We start from the raw sequence: 26,006 nt of genomic DNA on the forward strand, positions 1-26,006 counted from the left end.
TGAATTTTAACAGTTATGCCAGTTTGGTTATATTTTCCATCATTTCTGTTTTGTTCTGTTTTGTTTTTGAACACTGAACTTTATATACTATATGAGTGTTAGTTGTGTTTGATTTTTATTTCCGTACGTAAGCTTGCAATCTAACTGAGTGTGAATTAAAACTCGGAATGTCTATTTTGTTTTTCCTTTGAGGATTTTCGTATCTGCTCACGTTTTAATAACGTAAATTACGGCGCCTGGTATGTTTACAAACCTTTATTTGGTTCTTCTGTTGCTACTTGTCGGCTCGCTTGTTCGGAAATTTCACTTTCAATTATCGGAAAAAAGCTAAAAAGAAGTCCCAGAAAAGGTCGAACATAGTACAATTTGGCGGATGGAGTGATAGCTTTAGCTCAGCTCTATGCTCTATACTCTCATAGAGCACGCTCTCTCAACCAATGACAGCGCACGTTACATCCGAACTTTATTATAAAGCACGTGCCTTACGTCTCACGAGTGCACTGTTGAGATATATTGCACGCAGCTTACGTCATCGGTACGAGCGCACGCAATTCACAATACGTTTATAGAAGAAATAAAAAAAGCTTGTTCCTCGAACATTGTTTAGTTCTATAAGCACTTGGGAACATTTTAAAGGAACACTTGAAAAGTGCGAGAATCACGAGCCGAAGGCGAGCGCTTCTCCGTGCTTATATAACTCAACGATGAACTCGGCGCGTTTTTAATTCCTTTAATAATATACATGAAAAAAAAAACAAAAAACGCAGAAAATCAAGACAATCAAAATTCTGAAGGCGTGCGCGCGCTATTTGTAATTAATTTGCACTCGTGTTACAACTTTGCACGCGTGTTACAGGAGAATGCAATCGTTATCAGCTAATCAGAAGCGCGGAAATTTTTCAAGTACATTATTAATTGGATTAAACGCCGCGGCGTTTATTACATTTTTTGGGATTCGAGTGCGGCGTTTAATTTATACAAGGGCGGCGTTTATTGAAAAACCAATTCATTTCTTGCAATCAATAGTATGGTAACTGACCATTTTAATTTTTTAAAACAGAAACATGTTTTAGCGCTTTTCTCATATCCATGGGAGATATTGTTATGAAAATATTTGATACATGCTTAAGAATATATTGCACAAAGAACACAAAGTATGCGCGCAAAGAAAAAGGAAAAACAAGGCGTGCAACTTCCAGGGCCGTCTGGGCCGAAAGCCTCCAGAACTTCGTCGAATTTCTTCCGCTTCCAAACGTCGCTCACCTCCCAGCTTGGGGTGCGTTAAAAGTCGATAAACGTGTAAGATCCAAGCAAAAAATCAGTGCAATTGTCCGCCTCTAACTACCTGAAAAGCGTGCTCGATTTCCGACATACGCTTATCATCCACCGTCGACACATAATGTAGACCGAAGAGGTCGATCATAAATCTTCGATTAATCGTATTACAATTCAAATTAATCACTAACCAAGCTCACATTTCACCCGATCCTCCCCACACCAGTGCATAGTGTGTCGGTCGAAAGACAGTATAAACCAGCCCTCCCCTGAGGCTATTTTACCACCTTTATTCCGCAACCGGAAAAAAATTAGCCAATCAGAACGAAGCTGTCAGTAATAGCTTCGTTCCGATTGGCTAATGTTTCCTGCCTTTGAAGAGGCATCAGTGCAAAGTGGGGAATTAACCGTCTCAAAACCCTGCAAAATCACTCGAGACAACACAGAAAAAGGAAGGTAAGTGAATTTTATTTATCTGATTGTCATTAAGCGGATTTTAGGGAAGAAATGTTATGATTTGCGGCATTTCTGAAACATTTCTCGGGATCACTTGCGTCTTGCCGAGATCGACCGCTGCAAATTAAAAACAATGTAAGAGTCCAACTAGTGTATCAAATAACTGACGTCACGCGGCCTCAAACCCGCAGGGTTGTCTGCCTGTGGTAATATTGTGGGAATATTCACTGCTCCAAGGTGCATTCGTCAGGTGAAAAATTTATTTGTTCTGGCTAAAATATTTTGCATCATCATCCAACAGAAATTGCTGCTCTGTCTGAACAGACAAGCAAATATAGCAATGAACATCTAGTACGTACACCCAATCATTATATACACTTTTTTTCTTATCAGATATCCATCTTTGCTCAAGGATATTCTGGCATTCCAGGATCGAATGGCATGCTAGGAATGCAGTAATTCCTGGCGCCCCAGGGCCGCAACAACAACAAGGAAAAGATGGAGCTAAGGGGAAGGGACCGAGAGGCATGACGGGGAGGAGAGGGGAAAAAGGAAATGATAGGTCACGTGGTAATAATGGTGCACCTAGAATGAAAGGATTAAAATAAAGTAATCGTAATGTAGGTTGTTTTGGTGGTAGATGCTTTAGAAACTCTTTAAGGTGGCCAATTTACATTTTCAGTTCAGTGGATAAAACCAAATTATCTTGCAATACCCCTCACCGACGCAGTATCACAGTTACAAAATTACCCTTTTTGAACATCTAAAGGTCTGGCCGCCTCTCCCTACTGCATTTTGCTGCTTAAAACACAGGGGTCAAGCCAACGAATGCTATCACCTATTTCCTAAATCAAACACGTTATTACGCCAGTTTAATTAGATGCTCAGTTAGACAAGTATTTGAACGTTTGGGGGAATCTCTTGAGCAAACTGTGTGGAAGGCACCATAAATATTGGATCCCAAAATCTTCTTATTTTATGTAACATGTCTTCCTGCTACAACTTTAACCCTAACTAACTCTCACTAAATAATATCACCAAAAAGATATGCAAAGATATTCTCACTTAGTTGTGTTTTCTTAACCTTGGAAGATGACACCACACCTGTGCTCTATGCGAGATAGCGGCACATAAGACTATGTAAAGTAATCTGAAGCATTGAAGGCTTATATTCTGGAGTTAATTCCGTTATCCGTTAAAAGTAACAGATGTGACCCTTACGCTGATAAAAAACCCTGATAAAAAAAGTCTTTTAAATAAATCAAACACCTAAATTAGTGGTAATTATAAAAACATTAGTTCCGAGAACATACCAACAAGAGACAAAAATATCGCTCTTAATTTTAACTTCACAAAGGCAAATCTGCAATTTGCACCATTAATACACAAAAACAGATTTTGGAGATGAAAATATATCTCACTACCTCAATATAAGTATGAATACCGTAATCGACCATAGAACAAATAAACATGATATCAGGCGCTTCAGATTCCGCAGAAACGCTATCTAAATATCAAAGGGCTTGACCGCTTTTATCCTGCTGCAGTTTGTCAATTACAACGCTGTGATCTATGATATTTAAAAGTGTGAATAGTACATTGTCACAGATCAACTGGATACTGTATGTGTGGAAAAATCTGCATGATGACAGAGATAGAGGAACGATTTAGGTACAGAAATATCGAAAAAATGCAATAAAAAATAATGTAAGCGTTAGAGCCAGTTTGTCATGGCCATCTCTGAAAGAGACGTTTGAGAAATGCCGCTAAACTAAAAATACCAACTAACAATTCTGTGCATTCTTGCAGGCAGGAAGAGTACAAGGTCATCATCAAATTATTTCCTGTAACACCCTTATCAAACATTTTTCTGCATTAAGACTGTCTTCGGCATTTTTTATAGGATTATTCATTCAACAAGTTGCAGTCTGATAAAGCTATTAAAGTCTCATTCCAGCGAGATAGCGGTACATAACACTGTGTGAGAAATAATCTGAAGGATTAAAGGCTTACATTCCAGAGATAAATTCTGTTAGCCGAAGACAGTGACAGATATGACTCTTACGCTGTTTAAAAAACCTTTAAGTCTTGTAGAAAAATGAAACACCTAAAATAGTGGTAATTATGGTCTGCTATTTGTACCATTAATAAACAAAAACAGATTTTGGAGATGAGAATATATCTCACCGCCTCAATATGAGTAAAAAATACCGTAATCGACCATAGAAAAAATAAACATGATATCAGGCTCTTCGTTTTCAGACCCATTGCTAACAGAATTTGCCTTCCACTGTTGAAACTTTCTTCACTACGACACTGGCCTACGGTCTGTAAGGTCATGTCGGTATTTCTAGAACTGCAGATGACATCGATCGTCTTCCACTGACGATATCGGCACAGATTATAAGTGTTGCTTAGAATTTCTCTCAGCACTCACAGTCCGAAGATGAATTATCTAGCTTTACCACGCCTACTTAAGTCTAAAATAAAAAATTTCTCTTTCAAAGAGAAAAAAAGATGAAACGAAACATAGAAACTTCAGTAAAAATTGGCTTTACCAAAGTTTCTCTTGCTGCCCAAAAGATCTGAGTTGCCCAAAATTGGGAGAGGGAGGAGGAGGGGGGGTTTGGAACTGGGTGCTATCACCTGTTTCTTAAATCAAACACATCATAGTTTCAGTCAAATTTGATATCACTGAGACGGTCTGTAATTTGTACCACTATTAAATGTCGACAAATTTTGAACACACTCATCAGCTCATGATAAGTTTGAGTCTAACACGCGGCGTTCAAAAAGGTTTATACTGTTTTGGAATGGATCCAATAACATGAATACCAAATCGAGCTAAGGACAGCTGCACATATCATATCACAGACCATATCGAACTTTCCTTCTCAAAATTTCTTGTTTGATCAGAGTAGGTAGATTTTGTGGCCCAGATTTTTGTGCGTAATTCCTCTGAATCTGAGTGAAACATTGGTCTGTCGGTCAGTACGTGCTTCATTAGTGAACTGATAAGGATATCGCAGTCAAATTGTTTACCAGGTGTGTGGGTTCGAGTAGTTTCAGACATTCTTATCATTTAGCTCCAGCGCTCTTTAATTAAGGTTGTCATTTTAACATGATAACTAACAGTTTGTATTTAATGACATTCAGTAGGATATAAGTAGGCACGTACATAAGAAGATATTTTACAACAACCACAAAGCATTCGCGCGAAACAACCATCGAGGTATGGCGAAACTTCTGATCCTCGCTGCTTTGTTATTTTTCTCATCCAAAACAGGAGCAAGTTCCATGGGAACAACCACCAGTCCTCAACAACAGAATCCTCAAGCTGGCGCTGACAAAGACCCATGTGAGGTACTCTTAAGCATGCTTTATCCACGATTATTTACTACAAAATCGCATTTACTTTATGACGCGTTCATTTGTCATACCTCAGTTTACCATTCATGTCTACCAAGCAAAGCAAAAAAAAAAATCCCTTATCAATCATAAGTTTCAAAGACAAAGGAGAACATTGCTTGAAAAAGTTTTCTTTTAGGAATATCTTCACAACGGTAAGAGATCATTCAATGTTCCGAGCTGTTTCTCCTAAAACGAAGCTAAATTCTCAACATGATTAGCTTCTGAAGAAACTGCTGTGCTACTTCGGCGGACACGTAGATATCAATAAACATCAAGTACTTCCATTCAATGATTACATGTTCTTTCTTCTTTTTCAGAAATCCATTTTTGCTCACGGGTTTTCTGGGATTCCAGGATCGAATGGCATACCAGGAATGCCGGGAATTCCTGGCGCTCCAGGGCCGCAAGGACAACAAGGAAAAGATGGAGCCAAGGGGGAGCCTGGTGTCAAGGGACCGAGAGGTATGACGGGAACAAGAGGACAAAAAGGAAATCCAGGGTCACTTGGTAAAAATGGTGCACCTGGAATGATGGGAATGAAAGGAGATAAAGGTCATGAAGGGTCACGTGGCAGCAGTGGACCGCCAGGAATCAAGGGCGTGAAAGGAGAGCAGGGATCTAAAGGAGAGAAAGGAGAAATCGTGAATAGTGCAGTGTCACAGACCATCTGGAAACAGTGTGTGTGGAAAAATGGAGATGGTAGCGATAGTGGAAAGATTAAGGTACAGAAATATCTAGAAAATGCGATGAAAAACAAAATTGAGCGTTAGAGCCAATTTGTCATGGACATCTCTGAAAGAGACTTTTTTTCAATTCTGTTCAATCTTGAAGGCAGGAGAAGTACAAGGGCATTATTAAATAGTTTCCTATAATACTCTTTTATGCATTTTGTTGCACTAAGATTGTATTCATGGGATTTTATTTAGGATTGCTTATTCAACAAGCGGCAATCTGATACAGCTATTAAAGTCTCATTCCAGGGAAATATGAGAGTCATTGGTACAAGGAAATGCAACCGTTGGTTCTTCAAGTTTAATGGAAATGAATGCAGTGGACCAATGACAATTGAGGCTGTTGTGTACAACGTCTGGCCATCTGGGAGTCCTAATCTGCTTCATCACAGATCATTTGAGGGATACTGTGAAAACATTCCACAGGGCAGGGTTACTGTGGAGTTATGGGTAGGACAGTGTCACGGTGGTTATACACTGGGTGATGCTCACACTGGATGGGAATCAGTATTCCGGATAATGATAGAGGAAGTGTCTAGAGCCCAGTCCTGATTACTCCTGTCATTTTCATACAAGGAATGGTGCGCATTATTTAATTTTTCTATCATCCTAGCTTTTAAGATTTCCCCTACTATCGACATGCTAAAGTACGTAATGTTTTACTTTTTTCAACAAACATCTTATTCTTCTCTTTTCATTTCCCCTACTTTTTGTGTGCTCAAAAACTCACAAATATTTTCCAAAGTAGAGGTGGCTGGTGGAAGATATTTCCCGAGCTGCGAAGCGGCGAAGAAAATATTAACCCTTGCCACCCACACTAAGTTGAATAGCTGTTTTAGTAAATTAGTATATACCAAAGCAGTGAGGCAATATAGCACAAAAAGATCACTCATTTATTCTTGCAATGACTAAAATAAATTTCAGGTGCAAATTCGGCGCGCGTTACTTAGAGTTGAATAACAAAGGGAATTCGGAATTTAAGTAGCCAATCAGAGCGCGATTTCAACGCTATCCACTATTTTGGTACATACTAATAATAATTTTTTTTTAATTTTATCATTGTAATTATCGGTACTATTATTACCATTAATTTTAATATCGAAGAAGTTTTTCAAATAATTATCAAGAAGTGGGTGCCTATCATTAGCTTCAATTTGTTCGTGTTCAAATATTCTGCAGGTAAAACTGAATATTTCAGCCATTATTCATTGACTGGCTGACTTAGTCAAGTGACAAGTAATTAGCAGTTCCGTTTATTAATTAGAACTTACCTCAAAGCGTTTGTCACAGTGTGCTATCAACTTCTTGGAAGCTAGTTTTTGAAACATAGGCGGAGAGTTACTATGCTCATTTAAGAAAAAAGCGTTTATCATGGAATACATTTACCTTCAAGCTTCATCAGCCAAATCTGTAATTATCATTTCTCTGCTAAATTCATTATTTTCGTGGCACTGAGTAATGCTTATATATTTCACGGTAAGGAAATTTCTCTGAGTTCCAAATAAGAATTAGGCCACAGTAAATACTTTTCACCTCTAAAGAACATTGGTTAGGGTCAGATAACTTATACCGGCATAATGTTGGGCATAATGTCATAATAAATTACTTCATGAAAATCCCTTGATGTTACAGTTTACCAAGAAATTAATTCCATCCTGAGTGCTGTCAACAGAAAACCTGCTTTTCTTGCTTGCGCTTGAGGAATTTGTTCAGTAAAATGTTTGTTTTCTGAACCTCGGTAAGCATTTTATTGTTAGCAAGTGTTACCTGTTGGTGGTAGGAATACGGTGGGGAGGGACGTGAGGTCGAGGGGTTCTTAAAAGCTGTTATTTTGAATTATCGAATTGAACAGAAAGAAAAATTTAAGCATAATTTTCGGCACGATGCCATGGGTGACGGTCAGAACGATAATAATGATCAAGTTTTCGCGCATAATTTATGTGAAACTTACTCCAGCTAAAAAAGAACAAAAACACATTTCATCACACTCACTGGCAAATATGTTCATGTGACAATGCAATAATAGAAAGAAAAAAATAAATGTATACATGACGTTTTTTCTGTTGTTGTTTTTTATTTTACTGATAATGAAATTGACCCTTTTGTGAAACCAATTTAAAAGAAAAACAACCAAAAAAAAGCACAAAAGCACTCCGCCTTCGGTCTCTTGCTTTTACCAGTTTCCTCGTGTTTAGAAACCCTAATAAAACACTCCCTCGTTTATTAATTATCACATCGCAATCGAAAACGGACCAACAAGAACCAAATGCCGCTCTAAATTTAAACCACACAACTCAAGTCTACAATTTGCTTCATTAAAATGTATCAACAGATTTTGAACATGAAAATCTATCACGCCGCCTTATGGTAAGCACGGATCAAACAAACGCTTTTTAAAACATTTTGAGCAATTTTGGAGTCGATCGAGAATGTACATGAATATCATAATGGACCGGAGGACAAATGAACATCATATCACAGACCATATTAAACTTACTCTCCTTCTCAATATGGCAAGTTTGATCACAATACGAACATTTCGAGGCCCCGATTTTTCTGACTAATTTCTCTAAAATTACCTTTTTTATATATGTAATAACATGATTTCGAGTATACATTGAAATGATCGATAACTGTACTCAAATTCCTACCACGCTTCAGTGCGAAGACCATGTTAAATATCTTGGCGTCCTATTGGACAGCAACTTAAGCTGGAAATTTCAAATAAATAATGTTGCATTAAAAATAAGCAGAACTGTTGGTGTTGTTGCCCGTCTTAGGCACTTCGTCCCACGTACAACCCTTTTAAATATTTATCAATCATTGATCTTGCCTCATCTGACATATGGTTTGGCGGCTTGGGGTCAAGCTGCCAAAACCCATTTAAAAAAAATCCTCGTGCTTCAAAAACGAGCCCTTCGTTTGATGTACTTTTCTGAACCTAGAGCCCATGCTGTGCCTTTATTTATTTCCTCAAAAATTCTACCCCTACAAATGTTATATGCTGAAAAAGTATCTTCTATAATGTTTGACGTTTCCTGCATGAATGCTCCGTCTAACATCTGTGATTTCTTCACTAAAGCTAATTCAAAGCACAGGCATGAGACCAGGTTTTCTTCGTCTGGAAATTATTATGTTCAAACTTCAAGACTGAATTTAAATCAAGATTCTTTTTCCAGGTTTGGAGCTAAACTTTGGAACGCAATTCCTAACGAATTTCGTCAACTCTCCAAAGGAGCTTTTAAGAAAAATTTTCATGACTTTTTGCTCTCGATAATGGAAGCAGAGGACGATTATGTTGAAGTGCCCATTCTCCTACAAAAAATGGCAAATTCTGCATCCTCGACTCAATGTATATAATTGATAGTTCTGTTAGTAGTAAATTTGATTGTAATATCATTCTGTAAGACTATATATTTTGTAACTTTAGCTTGTTTTTTTTTTGTTTTTTTTTTGTTTTTTTGTTTTTTTTGTTTTTTTTTTTGTTTTTTTTTTTTCTCAGTAGTTCTTATTTATCCAGATAGTTTATTTAGTTACTTTACAATTATTATATTATCTGTTATGACTGCTGTAACCTTTCCTCTCCGCCTGCCTCGTCTAGCTTTTGCTATTTGCGGGTGGAGATGGCAAAATGATTTGCATGAAATAAAGTATAGTGTGTGTGTAGTTTGGTTGAAATAATTTGCAATTTGTAGTCTTTGAAACATATTGACACCAAATTGCAAGAAAAATCGTGTTATTACTTTTTAATAATGTACATGGAGAAAAAACGCAGAAAGTCAAGACAGACGAAATTTTGAAAGCGTGCGCGCTACTTGTAATTTGCACTCGTGTTACAACTTAGCAATCGTGTTACAACTTCACAGGCGTATTACATGAGAATGCACTCGTTTCCAGCTAATCAGTGCGTAATTTTTTTCTGTTTAAGAATTGATTCAAAATACATGAATACCGTAATCGACCAAAGAGGCAAAGAATGTTGGGAAGTTAGGGAGAAACTAGCTTAGGCAAACTCGCTGAGCTTATTGGCAATAAGATTCTTGGATCACAAAAGCTTTCGTCTTTGATGTATCATGCCTTGCTGCTGCATCGTTTACGGTATTTTCTCTCTAATTAACTCCAACTGTAACTGTCACTCTATCTTCAACTACTTTCGACTACAACTCTACCTACAACTTATTTCTATTAACCAAAAGCTACGTGCCTATATTCTAATTTAGTTATTATATTATAACCTTAGGAGTCATTATTAAGAAGATATTTCAAAGAGAACACAAAATATTCGCGCAAAGTAACCATCGGAGTATGGCGAAGCTTCTGATCCTCGCTGCTTTCTTTATTTTTCTTGTCCAAACCAGGAGTCAGTTCAGTGGGAACAACTACGAGTCCTTAACAACAGAATCCACAAACTGGCACTGACAAAGACCCATGTGAGGCACACTTGGCGCTTAAAGCTCGATTATTTATTTTAAAAAATCGCGGTTTTCCTATGTTTACATCACGAATCTTTCAATTGTAAAATCTTTACCACACATATCTGCCAAGCTAAATGCTATTAAAAGACAAAATTGGCATCTGACAAGAATTTTCTGTGTATGTGTATTAAACTTATTTAAGTGTTGGAAAATGGGTGGAAATAATATATCGTCATAAGCCATTCAGTAAAAAAGGGCATCATGAATCTTGGATCCCAAAATCTTATTTTATGTAACATGTCTTGCTGCCACAACTCTAACCCCAGCTAACTCTCACTAATTACTGTCACCAAACAGATATGCAAAGATATTCTCACTTGATTGTGTTTTCTTAACCTTGACACCACACGTGTGCCCTAGGCGAGTTAGCGGCACATAAGAGTGTGAAAAAATAATTTGAAACATTGAAGGTTTGCATTCTAGAGATAAATTCCGTTATCTGAAAAAAAAAACAGATGTGACGATCACGCTGATGGCCTTGTAGTAAAATAAAGCACCCAAAATAGTGGTAATTATAGAAACATCACTTTCGAGAACATACCAAAAAGAAACACAAAAATATCGTTCTTAATTTTAACTTCACAACACAAGTCTGCAATTTGTACCATTAATACACAAAAACAGATTTTGGAGATGAAAATATATCTCACCGCCTCAATATAAGTATGAATACAGTAATCGACCATAGAACAAATAAACATGATATCAGGCGTTTCAGAGTCCGCAGAAACGCTCCCTAAATATAAGAGGGCTTGGCCGCTTTTATCTTGCTGCAGTTTGTCAATTACAACGCTGTGATCTGTGATATTTAAAAGTGTGAATGGTACATCGTCACAAACCAACTGGAGACTGGATGTGTGTAAAAATCTGCATGATGATAGAGATTGTGGAAAGATTAAGGTACAGAAATATCTAGAAAATGCAATGAAAAATAAATCAAGTGTTAGAGCCAATTTGTCATGGCCATCTCTGAAAGAGTCTTTTGAGAAATGCCGCCAAACTAAAATATCAATTAACAGTTCTGTGCATTCTTGCAGGCGGGAAAAGTACAAGGTCATCATCAAATTATTTCTTACAACACTCTTATTATTAAACATTTTTCTGCATTAAGACTGTCCTCTCGGCATTTTTTATACCATTGCTCATTCAACAAGTTGCGGTCTGATAAAGCTAGGAAAGGCTCATTCAGCGAGATGGCGGCACATAAGACTGTGTGAAAAATAATCTGAAGCATTGAAGGCTTACATTCCAGAGATAAATTCTGTTATTCGAAAACAGTTACAGATGTGACCCTTACGCTGATTAAAAAAACCTTTGAGTGTTGAAGAAAAATGAAACACCTAAATAGTAGTTATTATGGTCTGCTATTTGTACCATCAATACGCAAAAACAGATTTTGGAAATGAAAATATATCTCACCGCCTCAATATAAGTAAAAAAACCGTTATCGACCACAGCAAAAATAAACATGATATCAAGTTGCTCAAATTTTTATGTAACAATCGTAGAGTAACAAGGGTCATACGATAAACTAGCATAGGCCTACATATGAAATAAATGTGTTCTTACATATAAATCTATCATATGAGCCTTTAAAGCACGCTAAAAAAGCAGCTGTCTCTGCCGTTTCGATGGCCGAAGATATCAATGATACCATCCATTGTTGACTACAGAGTTGGCATATTCCCTTTCAATGTTAATAAGTGTGATGTTACCCGAGTTATATTTAAACAGAAAGTTTTCAATCACCACAACGTACTGAATGATCAATCTTTGGAACACGATGTAGCAGGTATCACGGCAACAATATGTACCACTTTAGAACACTTTGGAAACGTACCAAATAGATCATTCTCGTACATTACGCTAAGCATTTCTGAAACAGTCTTGTGGCCTGATCCGCGCACACGACGAAAACTCGCGTACATTTTCTGCTCTGCTTCCAGAATCTCGCTGTCGATTTTGTTAAAACTTAGCAACGCGGGAGAAACTTTCCTTATTAGGTGTTTCACTGTGACAGAGTTCCCAAAGCACAGGTTATTTCATGTTCATTTCCATTGAACCTGAGCTCAAGTTCGGTTAGCACCTTGTCGATGGACACATAGTAAGTGTTCTTATGGTGGTGCAATTCCGATGTCAGCTGCGTTTGTCTTTGCACGTGATCATGTACAAGGTCTTAAGGGCTGCGCGATAGAGTTTGTCTGAGTACCCTGGCTTCTCGTAACTCAAACTGAAAATTGGTTAACCATTACTTAATTTTCAAGATCTATTGCTAACACTGTCTGCCATACGCTGTTGGAACTTTTTTCACTACGACACTGGCGTACGGTCTGTATGGTCACGTCGGCATTTCTACAGCCGGCAGATGACATCGACCGTCTTCCCCTGAAGATATCGGCACAGACTATAAGAGTTGCTCAGAATTACTCTCAGCACTCACAGTCCGAAGATGAATTATCTAGCTTTACCACACCTACTTAAGTTTAAATGAAAAAATGTCTCTTTCAAAGAAAGATGAAACGAAACATGGAAACTTTAGTAAAAATTAGCTTTGCCAAATTTCTCTGCCCAAAAATATCTGAGTTGCTCAGATTTTTTTTCACACTATAGTTTCAGTTAAATTTGATATCACTGAGACGGTCTACAATGTTGAAATGTCGACAAAATCTAACACACCACCTCATGATAAGTTTGAGTCTAACATGCGGCGCTTAAAAAGGTTTATACTATTTTGGAATGGATCCAATAACAGTGAATACCGAAATCGGGCTAAGGACAAATAAACATCCTACCAAAGACCATATCGAACTTTCCTTCTCAATATTTCTTGTTTGACTAGAATAGGTAGATTTTGTGGCCCAGTTTTTTCTGCGTAATTCCTCGGAATCTGACTGAAACATTGGTCCGTTGGTCAGTACGTGCTTCATTAGTGAACTGATATGGATATTACAGTCAAGTCGTTTGCCCGGTGTGTGAGTTCGAGCAGTTTCAGTCATCCTAATCATTTAGCTTTGTGCTTCTTAATTAAAATTGTTATTTAACATGAGAACTGACAGTTGCATTTGATGAAATTCAGTAGGATATAAATAGGCGCGTACATAATGAGATATATATTTCAGTCATAGAACACGAACTGTTCGCGCAAAGTAACCATCGAAGTATGGCGAAGCTTCAGATCCTTGCTACTTTGTTACTTGTCTCATTCAAAACAGGAGTAAGTTCCATTGGAACAACCACCAGTCCTCAACAACAGAATCCACAAACTGGCGCTGACAAAGACCCATGTGAGGTACTCTTAAGCATGATTTATCTGTCATACCTCAGTTTACCACTCATGTCTGCCAAGCTAAGCACAAAAAAATCCCTTATCAATCATAAGTTTTTAAAGACAAAGTAGAACATTGCTGAATTAAGTTTCTTTTAGGGATATCTCTACGTACATGTATAAGACGTTAAGAGATCATTCGATGTTCCGAGCTGTTTCTCCTAAAATGAAGCTAAATTCTCATCAAGATTAGTTTCTGAAGAAACTGCTGGGCTACTTCGGCAAACAAGTAAATTTCAATGAACATAAAGTACGTCCATCAAATTAAAATGTGTTCTTTTTGCTTCCTCAGAAATCCATTTTTGCTAACGGATTTTCTGGGATTCCAGGATCGAATGGCATACCTGGAATGCCTGGAATTCCTGGCGCCCCAGGGCCGCAAGGACAACAAGGAAAAGATGGAGCTAAGGGGGAGCCTGGTGTCAAGGGACCGAGAGGTATGACGGGAACAAGAGGACAAAAAGGAAATCCAGGGTCACTGGGTAAAAATGGTGCACCTGGAATGATGGGAATAAAAGGAGATAAAGGTCATGAAGGGTCACGTGGCAGCAGTGGACCGCCAGGAATCAAGGGCGTGAAAGGAGAGCAGGGATCTAAAGGAGAGAAAGGAGAAATCGTGAATAGTGCAGTGTCACAGACCAACTGGAAACAGTGTGTGTGGAAAAATGCAGATGGTAGAGATAGTGGAAAGATTAAGGTACAGAAATATCTATAAAATACAATGTAAAATAGAGCATTAAAGCCAATTTGTCATGACCATCTCTGAAAAAGGATTTTGAAATAAGCAGCCGAACTAGAAATATCAATTAACAATTCTGTGCATTCTTGCAGGCTGCAAGGTCATCATCAAATTATTTCCTGTAAAACTCTTATAAAACATTTTTTTGGCAGTAAGACTGTATTCGTGACATTTTTTATAGGATTGCTCCTTCAACAAGCTGCAGTCTGATACAGCTATTAAAGTCTCATTCCAGGGAAATACACAAGTCTATGGCACTTCAGCTAAATGCAACCGGTGGTTCTTCAAGTTTAATGGAAATGAATGCAGTGGACCAATGACAATTGAGGCTGTTGTGTACAGCATCTGGCCATCTGGGAGTCCTAGTCTGGTTCATCACAGATCATTTGAGGGATACTGTGAAAACATTCCACAGGGCAGGGTTACTGTGGAGTTATGGGTAGGAAGGTGTCCCAGTGTTACACTGGGTAATGCTTACACTGGATGGGAATCAGTATCCCGGATAATGATAGAGGAAGTGTCTAGAGCCCAATCCTAATCAGCCTTTTCATCCTCACCTATGGACTGGAGTAGAATATTCTCTTTTTCATTCATCCATTATTTTAGATTTCATGATTTTCTCACATTTTCCATACAGCCCAAAAATTTAAGTTACCATATGTCACAAGTACTATTTTCTATCACCTTTTTTTCAGTATCTTGAAAAATAGACTTGAAACCCTTTTAAAACATTTAATGAAAACAAGAGATTTGTTGCAAGATCACAATTTGAAGGAAGATTCTTTACCACTGAATCTCCCAACTGATTCAATATTTTTCAATTGAATTGTATTTACAACTAGTTTCTTTTTATGGAAATATATTTTCTCTATCCTTTTTGTTCTGGAAAGTCCTTTGGATCTGGGGGTACATCTGGAATTTCCTTCATATAAAATGTAAAAAGAAAATTTCAAAGGGTCAGTGAGCACAGATAGCCCAGGCTCATAACAAGAGTATCTATCATTTTTCTTTTAGTCAGGAGATGAGATTTATATTGGCGGTTTCATTAGGCAAACATAACTTTTGCCTTGAGGACGAAGCCTGTTATATTAGAGAGTTTTATAGAAATTTAAATGTGTTAGCGAGCAAAGTGAGGAATTATTGTGGATTGTAAGAATTCATGACTATAAAATAAACTCCCTTTGTTTAAACGCTTTGTAAATTGTCCTACACTTGAACTCACTCATCAAATTTGAATCCAATTTGGTAGGTTAATAACACATATTATTCCCATTTTCCTGTTTCATCCTTACTTATTTCCAGTCCTTAGTCACTTTTTATCACATAGGGTAGAGGAGAATTCAGTTGGAAGCTGATTGCATACTTTATTTGACAGAATCAAAACTTTTTCATAACAATTTTGCCCCCTTTCGATCAGGGTTTCCATGCCTGCAAGTGGAAAATTTCTACTAACAAAGAGCTTCATGCAAAAATGGCAGCTCTAATTAATTATTGACAATCAGTGAAACCTACATTCAATTCCAACAAGTGATTAATGTGAAATTTCTCTCCATAATTCCACTGCATCAATCAGTAAACAAATAGTCAGAATAATTTAACTCCTCAGATACAAGATACAACTCTTAATTCTCTTAGCTTTTAAACAAATATTTTATATAGCAGCTCAGGAGAATAAAAAAAACACAAATCTTGAAAATAAAGAGTCCAGACTCTGGACTGCAAACAAACAAAAATAACTCAGCTGATCTTTCAGACCAGTTTTTTTTAGAGGTGCAAAAAATTTAAAAAGGAACTTTGCTGAAATGTAGGTAAATCAAAGGGTAGTTTTTTCAGTCAGGATCTATTATCTCCTATGTTCATGAACCAGAAAATAAACACAACAAAACATTCTCGCCAGATTTGGTCTGTAGTACAGGTTCACCACTTACTTCCTGCCAGGCAACTTGCTGAACTGACTGCAAAGAAAGTTAAATATTGAGGCCAGGATACCCCAGCAGGCATCCTCAACATCTATGGTTCTATGCTCTGCTGTTTATTTGTGTTTTCTTGTTCTTGTTTTCTTCTTATAGACATCTTTCTGACTCATTTCTGACACAAACTTCATCTGTAGGACACAAGTAAGAGGTTTGATCTTCATTTGTCAACTTTTTTGTTAACATTTTCACTCCCAAGATCTCATTAGTAATTCTCCCTACTGTCTGCCATACAATTCCTGTGATGTGAGTTTGGAGAACTTGGTATTGGATCAACTACCAATTGCTAATTGATATTTTGATATATCTGCATCACTTTTCTGCTTCACATTGTAGTGATATTGTAGGGAGAAACTCTGTTTTGGTCACTCATGGAATTTAAAGGGTTAGCAAAGTATTTTAACAGAACTGATCATTTCCATTTATCCTTTTGCATCAGCTGATTTATTTTTTGACCAAATCTTTCTCAAAGATATTTTAAAATTGAAGGAGACACTTAAAAGATTTTTAGAAGATTTTCCCACCTAGCAATACCAATTAACGTTTCTGATGGTGGCTGGAGTCCTATACTTAAGAGGCTGTCTCTCTTATTTCCACCCAGTCAATTTTGTGTCAAAAATAATTTTTCCTGAAACTCTGTCAACAGAAAGACTTTACCTAGGAAAGAACTAAATTAGATTTGGTTTGATTCGAAATAATTTTCTGACTGCATTAGGGGCCATAATTATTTTCCAGTCCGTAGGGACCGTCGCAACGTCTCGAAAATTGAAAAATAGGCATATTTTGTAACATTGTAAAATATTTGATTCGCATAGTTAAGCCACAGAATTTATATCAGATTGCTTAAAAACCTTTCTAGTGTTCCAAGAAAGTTAGAATTTTCCCTCTCAATATATTTGAAAAGGCGAATTTTAGCATATTCTGATCACTAGAAATCGCCATCGGCCGATGGCCGTAAATAACCTTGATTTAGACGTTAAGTTTTGGGATTTGGGACCTGGCTGACGATTCTATCCTACACAGCCGTTAAGTTTAGACCTGTATCGGTAAAAATATGCAAAAATCCCTGTACGTTTTCGATTTTTCAAAAGTTATGGCCGTTTGAATCAGCACATGTACGAGCATTCGCGATTTTTTCGCCTACACCAAAACCGAACCACTGGAGCAGATTTCGTCATAAATACAGCTTACCCGCTTTGCAGCCCGGCTTCATGGCTCACTTCAGAATTTTTCTAATAACCAAATTAGCGAAATCCATGATAACTTCAACAAATAGCAAGGTATTGCCTTCGAAAAGTAGGCGGCATCCATCGTGATTCGTGGTATCAAAACAAATGTCGGAATTGGCCACATTTCGCGGTGAATCACCCATTTAACATCGCCACAGAGCTTAATTTTTTTCAAAATCAGAATATAAACTCTCCATGTCTGGAAGCTGAGGGAGAAATGAAGGTTTTAGGCTTCTGAAGTGAAGAAATAATCGCTTAAATTTAGGTCCAGTTCGATGTTATACTGTTCTCACAAAGGTCCGCACAAAAGAGAAGACCGCTGATAGCTTGTGCCGTACGTTGTGCCGTATGGTTTTGTTTTGTATCCCAATGTACAATTTTGGACGAAAAGAATAAAAGCTTTTACCTGGAGTTTGATATCATATAATTAATAAATCAATTTCAAATATCCTGAGCTTGCTTCTCTCGGTTCCGCGTCGATTGTGTCCACAGAACAGCAACCTGTCAATAGCCGGAGAAATCGGCTACCAACGTGTTAAAAACTTGACACATGCTTCGTATGAACAGATGTTATAAGTGTTGCTTTTGGTAAATTTTCAATCGATTTCATCAAAACATTTCACTGACTACTAGATATTATAATATAATACACTATAACAACGCCGTCAGAACTTGATGTCGGAAGTAAAGGTAGTTTGTACCTGTAGAGCATATTCTACACTTTCAGCCACCGTATAAGACATTGTTTACATAAGTCTACTGAGAAACACATTGAAAATCACTAATCACGTCCGACAGTTTGTTTAATCACTAATCACGTCCGACAGTTTGTCTCTCAATTTTACAGGGATCTCAAAATGACTACAGATGGCTCTCAACAAAACCACATTGAATTTCTGAAGTGTGTTACTGTGGTAACGTTCACAGAGGTCCTACGTATCGTAGCAGATTGGATGTGAGACTTTGATCTCTTTGTTAACTTTGTCTACCAGATCTTGTCTCTCGGAATTATCCTGGACGCATTGGATATCTTCCTCCTCATCCAGCGATATCCCGATCACACCCTGATCTTTTCGCCGCATTGCTGCTAGCCGGGAGAAAAAGCTCTGAACTTGGCTCTCTGTCAGCCACTGTTCTCTAGTGAACAAACGTGCATTTGATTCATTTTTCGCATTTCACATGTCCACTGCAACTTGTAAACCGTGCCGTTAGGTATTCTTTTACCTTCTCTGAAAATCTAACGCTGCCCCTTGGTTTGCTTACGGCCCATCCTGTTCGTAGAGACGAGTGGGGCGAAGTATCCACGGGAGAAGTGAGTGGTGTACTGGAATCTAACGAACAGCTCGAACACTCGATACCAGCGGTACCTATCGACGAGAACTTAAGGGCCCAGTCCCTTTTGATTGCGTCATACTGGCCTAACCTGCTGACTGTATGCTTTCCAACGTCCAGGTGCAGCTCCAGCTGCGAAAAGGTTTCGAACACTTCAACACATCCGAACACAGAGCATTCAAACAATTGCGTTGTACTCTCTGTTTCCTTGCTGCCCTTTGAACGACGCTTGACTACACGCTTTTCAGGAGGATCATAAAACCCTTGAGATTCTGATTATGCGGCGAAAAGATCAGGGTGTGATCGGGATATCGCTGGATGAGGAGGAAGATATCCAATGCGTCCAGGAAAATTCCGAGGAGCAAGATCTGGTAGACAAAGTTAACAAAGAGATCAAAGTCTCACATCCAATCTGCTACGATACGTAGGACCTCTGTGAACGTTACCACAGTAACACACTTCAGAAATTCAATGGCTTGTTAGCTCAGTTGGTAGAGCGCTGCAACGGTATCGCAGAGGTCATGGGAGAGGTATCGCAGAGGTCATCGCAGAGGTCATGGGTTCAAATCCCGTACAGGCCTGAATTTTTTTTTCAGGCCTTATTTTCACTACTGCCTAAGTAGTGCATATTACTGCGAGGATCACTTTCTTTCACGACTTATAACATCTGTTCATACGAAGCATGTGTCAAGTTTTTAACACGTTGGTAGCCGATTTCTCCGGCTATTGACAGGTTGCTGTTCTGTGGACACAATCGACGCGGAACCGAGAGAAGTAAGCTCAGGTTATTTGAAATTGATTTATTAATTATATGATATCAAACTCCAGGTAAAAGCTTTTATTCTTTTCGTCCAAAATTGTTCTCCCCAAATATTACATTGGGATACAAAACAAAACCATACGGCACAACGTACGGCACAAGCTATCAGCGGTCTTCTCTTTTGTGCGGACCTTTGTGAGAACAGTATAACATCGAACTGGACCTAAATTTAAGCGATTATTTCTTCACTTCAGAAGCCTAAAACCTTCATTTCTCCCTCAGCTTCCAGACATGGAGAGTTTATATTCTGATTTTGGAAAAAATTCAGCTCTGCAGCGATGTTAAATGGGTGATTCACCGCGAAATGTGGCCAATTCCGACATTTGTTTTGATACCACGAATCACGATGGATGCCGCCTACTTTTCGAAGGCAATACCTTGCTATTTGTTGAAGTTATCATGGATTTCGCTAATTTGGTTATTAGAAAAATTCTGAAGTGAGCCATGAAGCCGGGCTGCAAAGCGAGTAAGCCGTATTTATGACGAAATCTGCTCCAGTGGTTCGATTTTGGTGTAGGCGAAAAAATCGCGAATGCTCGTACATGTGCTGGTTCAAACGGCCATAACTTTTGAAAAATCGAAAACGTACAGGGATTTTTGCATATTTTTACCGATACAGGTCTAAACTTAACGGCTGTGTAGGATAGAATCGTCAACCAGGTCCCAAATCCTAAAACTTAACGTCTAAATCAAGGTTATTTACGGCCATCGGCCGATGGCGATTTCTAGTGATCAGAATATGCTAAAATTCGCCTTTTCAAATATATTGAGAGGGAAAATTCTAACTTTCTTGGAACACTAGAAAGGTTTTTAAGCAATCTGATATAAATTCTGTGGCTTAACTATGCGAATCAAATATTTTACAATGTTACAAAATATGCCTATTTTTCAATTTTCGAGACGTTGCGACGGTCCCTACGGACTGGAAAATAATTATGGCCCCTAATGCAGTCAGAAAATTATTTCGAATCAAACCAAATCTAATTTAGTTCTTTCCTAGGTAAAGTCTTTCTGTTGACAGAGTTTCAGGAAAAATTATTTTTGACGCAAAATTGACCGGGTGAAAATAAGAGAGACAGCCTCTTAAAAACAAAGCCGTAGTCCCAGAGACAATTTACTCTTTTCGCCATTATTTTCATTATCCAAGTACTGTATGCATAATGAAGCATGGAGCTGTGCACCAAACTAAAAATATCAATTAACAGTTCTGTGCATTCTAGCAGGCAGGAAAAGTACAAGGTCATCATCAAATTATTTCCTAAAACACTCTTATCAAACATTTTTTTGCGCTAAGACTGTCTTCCCAGCATTTTTTATAAGATTGCTCATTCAACAAGCTGCAGTCTGTTACTCATTCATTCCAGCGAGATAGCAGCACATAATACTGCGTGAAAAATAATCTGAACATTGAAGACTTACGCTCTAGAAATAAATTTGAAAAAAAAAAACAGATGTGACCCTTAAGCTAATAAAAAACCTTGAAGTCTTTTAGAAAAATAAAACGCCTAAAATAATGGTAATTATAAAAAGATCACTTCCAAGAACATACCAGAAAGAAATACAAAAATATCGTTGTTAATTTGAACTTCAAAACACAAGTCTGCAATTTGTACCATTTATACACAAAAACAGATTTAGGAGGTGAAAACAGATTTCACCGTCTCAATAAAAATTCTTGCAAGTTGCCCAAATTTTTATGAAACAGCCGAAGAGTGACAAGGGTCATATAATAAACTAACATAGGCCTACATCATACGGGCCCTTAAAACACGTTAAAAGAAATAGCGGTCTCTGCCATTTCGACGGCCGAAGATATCAATGATACGATCCATCCATGACTACTGAGTTGGCATATGCCCTTTTAATGTTAATAAGTACGATGTTACTCGAGTTATATTGAGACAGTAAGTTTTCAATCACGACAACGGACTGAATGATCGTTCTGTAGAACACGATGTAGCAGGTATCGCTGCAAGGATATGTACCACTTTAGAACACTCTGGAAACGTATCAAATAGATAATTCTCGTGCATTACCCTTAGCATTTCTGGAAAAGTTATGTGACCTAATCCGCGCACACGACGAAAACTGGCGTACATTTTCTCCTCGGCTTCCAAAATCTCGCCGTCTATTTTCTTAAAACTTAGCAACGCAGGAGAAGCTTTCTTTATCAGTTGTTTCACTGCGACAGAGAGTTCCCAAAGCACAGGTTATTTCATGTTCATTTCCACTGAACCTGGGCTCAAGCTCGGTCAGCACCTTGTCGATGGACGCATAGTAAGTGTTCATCCGGTGGTGCAATTCCGATGTCAGCTGCGTTTGAATTTGCGCGTTATCACCTACAAGGTGTTAAAGGCTGCGCGGTGGCGTTTGCCTGAGTGCCCTGGCTTCTCGTTATTCACACTGAAAATTGGTTAGCCACCTCTTAATTTTCAGACCTATTGCTAACAGTATTTGCCTTCCGCTGTTGAAACTTTCTTCATTACGACACTGGCGTACGGTCTGTAAGGTCATGTCGGCATTTCTAGAGCTGCAGATGACATCGACCGTCTTCCCCCGAAGATATCAGTACAGATTATAAGTGTTGCTAAGAATTACTCTCAGCACTCACAGTCCGAAAATGAATTATCTAGCTTTACCACGCCTACTTAAGTTTAAAATAAAAAAAGTCTCTTGCAAAGAGAAAAAGACGAAACGAAACATGGAGACTTTTGTAAAAATTGGCTTTGCCAAAGTTTCTCTTGCTGCCCAAAAAATCTGAGTTGCCCAAATTTGTTTCAGTTAAATTTCTTATCACTGCGACGGTCTGCAATTTGTACCATCACTAATTATAAATGTCGACAGATTTTGAACACACCACCTCATGATAAGTTTGAGTCTAACATGCGGCGTTTAAAAAGGTTTATACTATTTTGGAATGGATCCAATGACATGAATACCGAAATCGAGCCAAGGACAAATGAACATCCTACCATAGACTGTATCGAACTTTCCTTCTCAACATTCCTCATTTGATCAGAGTAGGTAGATTTTGTGGCCCAGATTTTTGTGCGTAATTCCTCTGAATCTGAGTGAAACATTGGTCTGTTGGTTAGTACGTGCTTCATTAGTGAACTGATAAGGATATCACAGTTAAGTTGTTTACCAGGTGTGTGGGTTCGAGTAGTTTCAGACATCCTTATCATTTAGCTCCAGCGCTGTTTGATTAAAGTTGTTATTTCAACGTGATAACTGACGGTTTGCATTAAATGACATTCAGTAGGATATAAATAGGCACGTACATAAGGAGATATTTTACAGCGACCACGAAGCATTCGCGCGAAACAACCATAGAAGTATGGCGAAGCTTCTGATCCTCGCTGCCTTGTTATTTTTCTCATCCAAACAGGAGTAAGTTCCGTGGGAACAACTACCAGTCCTCAACAACAGAATCCACAAACTGGCGCTGACAAAGACCCATGTGAGGTAATCTTAAGCATGCTTTATCTACGATTATTTACGACAAAATTGCATGTACTTCATGACGCGTCCATTTGTCATACCTCAGTTTACCACTCATGTCTGCCAAGTTAGGCGCAAAACAAATCCCTCATCAATCATAAGTTTTCAAAGAGAAAGTAGAACATTCCTGGAAAAAGTTTTCTCCTAGGAATATCTCCAGAACGGTATGAGATCATCCAATGTTCCGAGCTGTTTCTCCAAAAACGAAGCTTAATTCTTAACGTGATTAGTTTTCAAAGAAACTGCTGTGCTACTTCGGCGACCACGCAAATATCAATAAACATCAAGTATGTCCATTCAATAATTATGTTCTTTTTTTCTTTTCCAGAAATCCATTTTTGCTCACGGATTCTCTGGGATTCCAGGATCGAATGGCATACCAAGAATGCCGAGAATTCCTGGCGCTCCAGGGCCGCAAGGACAACAGGAAAAAGATGGAGCTAAGGGGGAGCTTGGTGTAAGGGGACCGAGAGGTATGACGGGAACAAGAGGACAGAAAGGAAATTCCGGGTCACTTGGTAAAACTGGTGCACCTGGAATGATGGGAATTAAAGGAGATAAAGGTCATGGAGGGTCACGTGGCAGCAGTGGACCGCCAGGAATCAAGGGTGTGAAAGGAGAGCAGGGATCTAAAGGAGAGAAAGGAGAGATCGTGAATAATGCAGCGTCACAGACCAACTGGAAACAGTGTGTGTGGAAAAATCTGAATGATGATAGAAATAGTGGAAAGATTAAGGTACCGAAATATCTAGAAAATTCAATGAAAATAAATTAAGTGTTAGAGCCAATTTGTCATGGTCATCTCAAAAAAGAGACTTAAGAGATATGCTATCAAACTGAAAATATCAATTAACAATTCTGTGCATTCTAGCAGACAGGAAAAGTACAAGGTCATCATCAAATTGTTTCCTATAATACTCTTATAAAGCATTTTTTTTTCCACTAAGACTGTCTTCTTGGCATTTGTTATAGGATTGCTCATTCAACAAGCTGCAGTCTGATACAGCCATTAAATTCTCATTCCAGGGAAATATGAGAGTACACAGCTCTTCTAAATGCAACAGGTGGTTCTTCAAGTTTAATGGAAATGAATGCAGTGGATCAATGACAATTGAGGCTGTTGTGCACAACTATTGGCCATCTGGGAATCCTAATTTGCTTCATCACAGATCATTTGAGGGATACTGTGAAAACATTCCACAGGGCAGGGTTACTGTGGAGTTATGGGTAGGAAAGTGTCCTGCTTATACACTGGGTGATGCTTACACTGGATGGAACTCAGTATCCCGGATAATGATTGAGGAAGTGTCTAGAGCCCAGTCCTAATCAGCCCTGTTAACTTCACCTAAGGACTGGAGTGGAATATTCTCTTTTTCATTTATCCATTATTTTAGATTCATAATTTTCTCACATTCTCCATACCACATAAAAATTGAAGTTGCTGTTTGTCACAAATACTATTTTGCCCTGATAATGTTGGATGTTATGAAGATTCCTTTAGTCCAATTTAAACCTTCGGCTTCTTTTCGATCACATGTACCTTTCTTTGTACTATTTAGTTTATTCTATGTACCGGTACATACCTACACCCCCTTAAAAATTTTTTACAGAATTATTTTAAGTTTGTCTCTGTATTACAATAAAACTGTTTGACATATGTGTGAGTCCACAAAATGATAGTTACTTTAATCATTAGTGATAAAACTGTATGTGCTTCTTATTATTTTTGGCTACATTACAAACCAGATATAATCTCTCACTTTTTTTCCATTATTTCTATCATCTTTTTCTCCGTATCTTGAAAAATAGTTTTGAAACCCTTTAAAAACATTAAATGAAGACAAAAGATTCATAGCATGATAACAAATTGAAGGGAAAATGTTTATCATTGAATTTTAAAATTAATTCAATATTTTTAAATTAGATTGTATTCACAGCTAGTTTCTTTTTATGGAAATATATTTTCTCCATCGTGTTTGTTCAGTGAGCACAGACAGCCCAAGCTCATAACAAGAGTATAAATATTACTCTTGCCTTTCAGATGTCTGTTGTATTACAGATTTTGAAATATTTTAAAGGGTTTGAAAAAAGTAAAAAGATTTATTGAGCAAAGTAAGGTTTTATTGTAGATTTTAAGAATACATGACCACAAAATAAACTCCCTTTGCTTTACATCACTTTGTATTGTCCTTTACTTGACCTCATTGAATGCAATTAGGTAAGTTAATAAAACATATTATTCCCATTTTCGTGTTTAATCCTTACTCTCTCTCAGTCCTCAGTCGCTTTTTGTAACATATGGCAGAGAAGAATTCATTCAGAAGCTAAATGTGTACTTCATGAATTATAGCTTGGAATAGGTTGGCTTTTCACAGAATCAAAACTTTTTCATAACAATTTTGCCCCCTTTTGATCAGGGTTTCCATGTCTGCAAGTGGAAAATTTCCACCAACGAAGAACTTCACCTAGAAATGGCGGCTCTGGTTAATTATTGACAATCAGTGAAACATACAACCAATCCCAAAAAGTGATTAATGTGGAATTTCTCTCCATAACTCCACTGCATCATTCAGTAAGCAAGTAGTACAAATGATTTAGCTTAATGGGTACAATTTTAATTCTCTAAGCTTTATAACAAATGTTAATATATACAGCAGCTCGGGAGAATTAAAAAAAGCAAATCTTAAGAATAGAGAGTCAAGTTTCTCCACTACAAACGAACACAACTAAGCTGATCTT

At 37.8% G+C, this 26,006-nt stretch overlaps 3 protein-coding genes and 1 pseudogene across 4 annotated transcripts; 3 read left to right on the top strand and 1 right to left on the bottom strand.

Annotated features, from left to right (window-relative positions):
- Positions 1-4,519: 4,519 nt before the first annotated feature.
- Positions 4,520-6,488, top strand: LOC113671971 (uncharacterized). The gene is made up of 3 exons (XM_089207361.1): positions 4,520-5,094; positions 5,460-5,864; positions 6,069-6,488. Exons 1-3 carry the CDS (start codon positions 4,966-4,968, stop codon positions 6,423-6,425), a joined length of 891 nt encoding a protein of 296 aa, XP_089063487.1. The 5' UTR covers positions 4,520-4,965; the 3' UTR covers positions 6,426-6,488.
- A 6,945-nt stretch (positions 6,489-13,433) lies between these two features.
- On the top strand, positions 13,434-16,516 carry LOC149044964 (uncharacterized). The gene is made up of 3 exons (XM_089207362.1): positions 13,434-13,637; positions 13,966-14,370; positions 14,594-16,516. Exons 1-3 carry the CDS (start codon positions 13,509-13,511, stop codon positions 14,948-14,950), a joined length of 891 nt encoding a protein of 296 aa, XP_089063488.1. The 5' UTR covers positions 13,434-13,508; the 3' UTR covers positions 14,951-16,516.
- A 1,689-nt stretch (positions 16,517-18,205) lies between these two features.
- On the bottom strand, positions 18,206-22,942 carry LOC149044965 (uncharacterized). The gene is made up of 3 exons (XM_089207898.1): positions 22,739-22,942; positions 18,839-19,186; positions 18,206-18,751 (listed from the first exon to the last, which is right to left on the bottom strand). Exons 1-3 carry the CDS (start codon positions 22,940-22,942, stop codon positions 18,653-18,655), a joined length of 651 nt encoding a protein of 216 aa, XP_089064024.1. The 3' UTR covers positions 18,206-18,652.
- Positions 22,943-23,103: 161 nt separating this feature from the next.
- LOC149044966 (uncharacterized) lies at positions 23,104-24,921 on the top strand (annotated as a pseudogene). The gene is made up of 3 exons (XR_016186879.1): positions 23,104-23,231; positions 23,596-24,003; positions 24,240-24,921. The product of XR_016186879.1 is annotated as an uncharacterized LOC149044966 (transcript).
- The last annotated feature ends 1,085 nt before the right edge of the window (positions 24,922-26,006 follow it).

This window comes from Pocillopora damicornis, chromosome 5 (genome assembly GCF_964200805.1).
Source record: "Pocillopora damicornis chromosome 5, jaPocDami1.2, whole genome shotgun sequence".
In the NCBI taxonomy this organism is placed as follows: domain Eukaryota; kingdom Metazoa; phylum Cnidaria; class Anthozoa; order Scleractinia; family Pocilloporidae; genus Pocillopora; species Pocillopora damicornis.

Excerpts from the sequence above, each read along its gene's own strand:
- LOC113671971 (XM_089207361.1), top strand. The coding sequence starts at position 4,966 with ATGGCGAAACTTCTGATCCTCGCTGCTTTGTTATTTTTCTCATCCAAA. Across the intron at positions 5,095-5,459 it reads CTGACAAAGACCCATGTGAG|AAATCCATTTTTGCTCACGG; the intron begins GTACTCTTAAGC and ends CTTCTTTTTCAG. Across the intron at positions 5,865-6,068 it reads GCGATAGTGGAAAGATTAAG|GATTGCTTATTCAACAAGCG; the intron begins GTACAGAAATAT and ends GATTTTATTTAG.
- LOC149044964 (XM_089207362.1), top strand. The coding sequence starts at position 13,509 with ATGGCGAAGCTTCAGATCCTTGCTACTTTGTTACTTGTCTCATTCAAA. Across the intron at positions 13,638-13,965 it reads CTGACAAAGACCCATGTGAG|AAATCCATTTTTGCTAACGG; the intron begins GTACTCTTAAGC and ends TTGCTTCCTCAG. Across the intron at positions 14,371-14,593 it reads GAGATAGTGGAAAGATTAAG|GATTGCTCCTTCAACAAGCT; the intron begins GTACAGAAATAT and ends CATTTTTTATAG.
- LOC149044965 (XM_089207898.1), bottom strand. The coding sequence starts at position 22,942 with ATGTCTGAAACTACTCGAACCCACACACCTGGTAAACAACTTAACTGT. Across the intron at positions 19,187-22,738 it reads AAAGTTCGATACAGTCTATG|CGTGTAGTCAAGCGTCGTTC; the intron begins GTAGGATGTTCA and ends CCTCCTGAAAAG. Across the intron at positions 18,752-18,838 it reads GCGTTAGATTTTCAGAGAAG|AGAACAGTGGCTGACAGAGA; the intron begins GTAAAAGAATAC and ends TTTGTTCACTAG.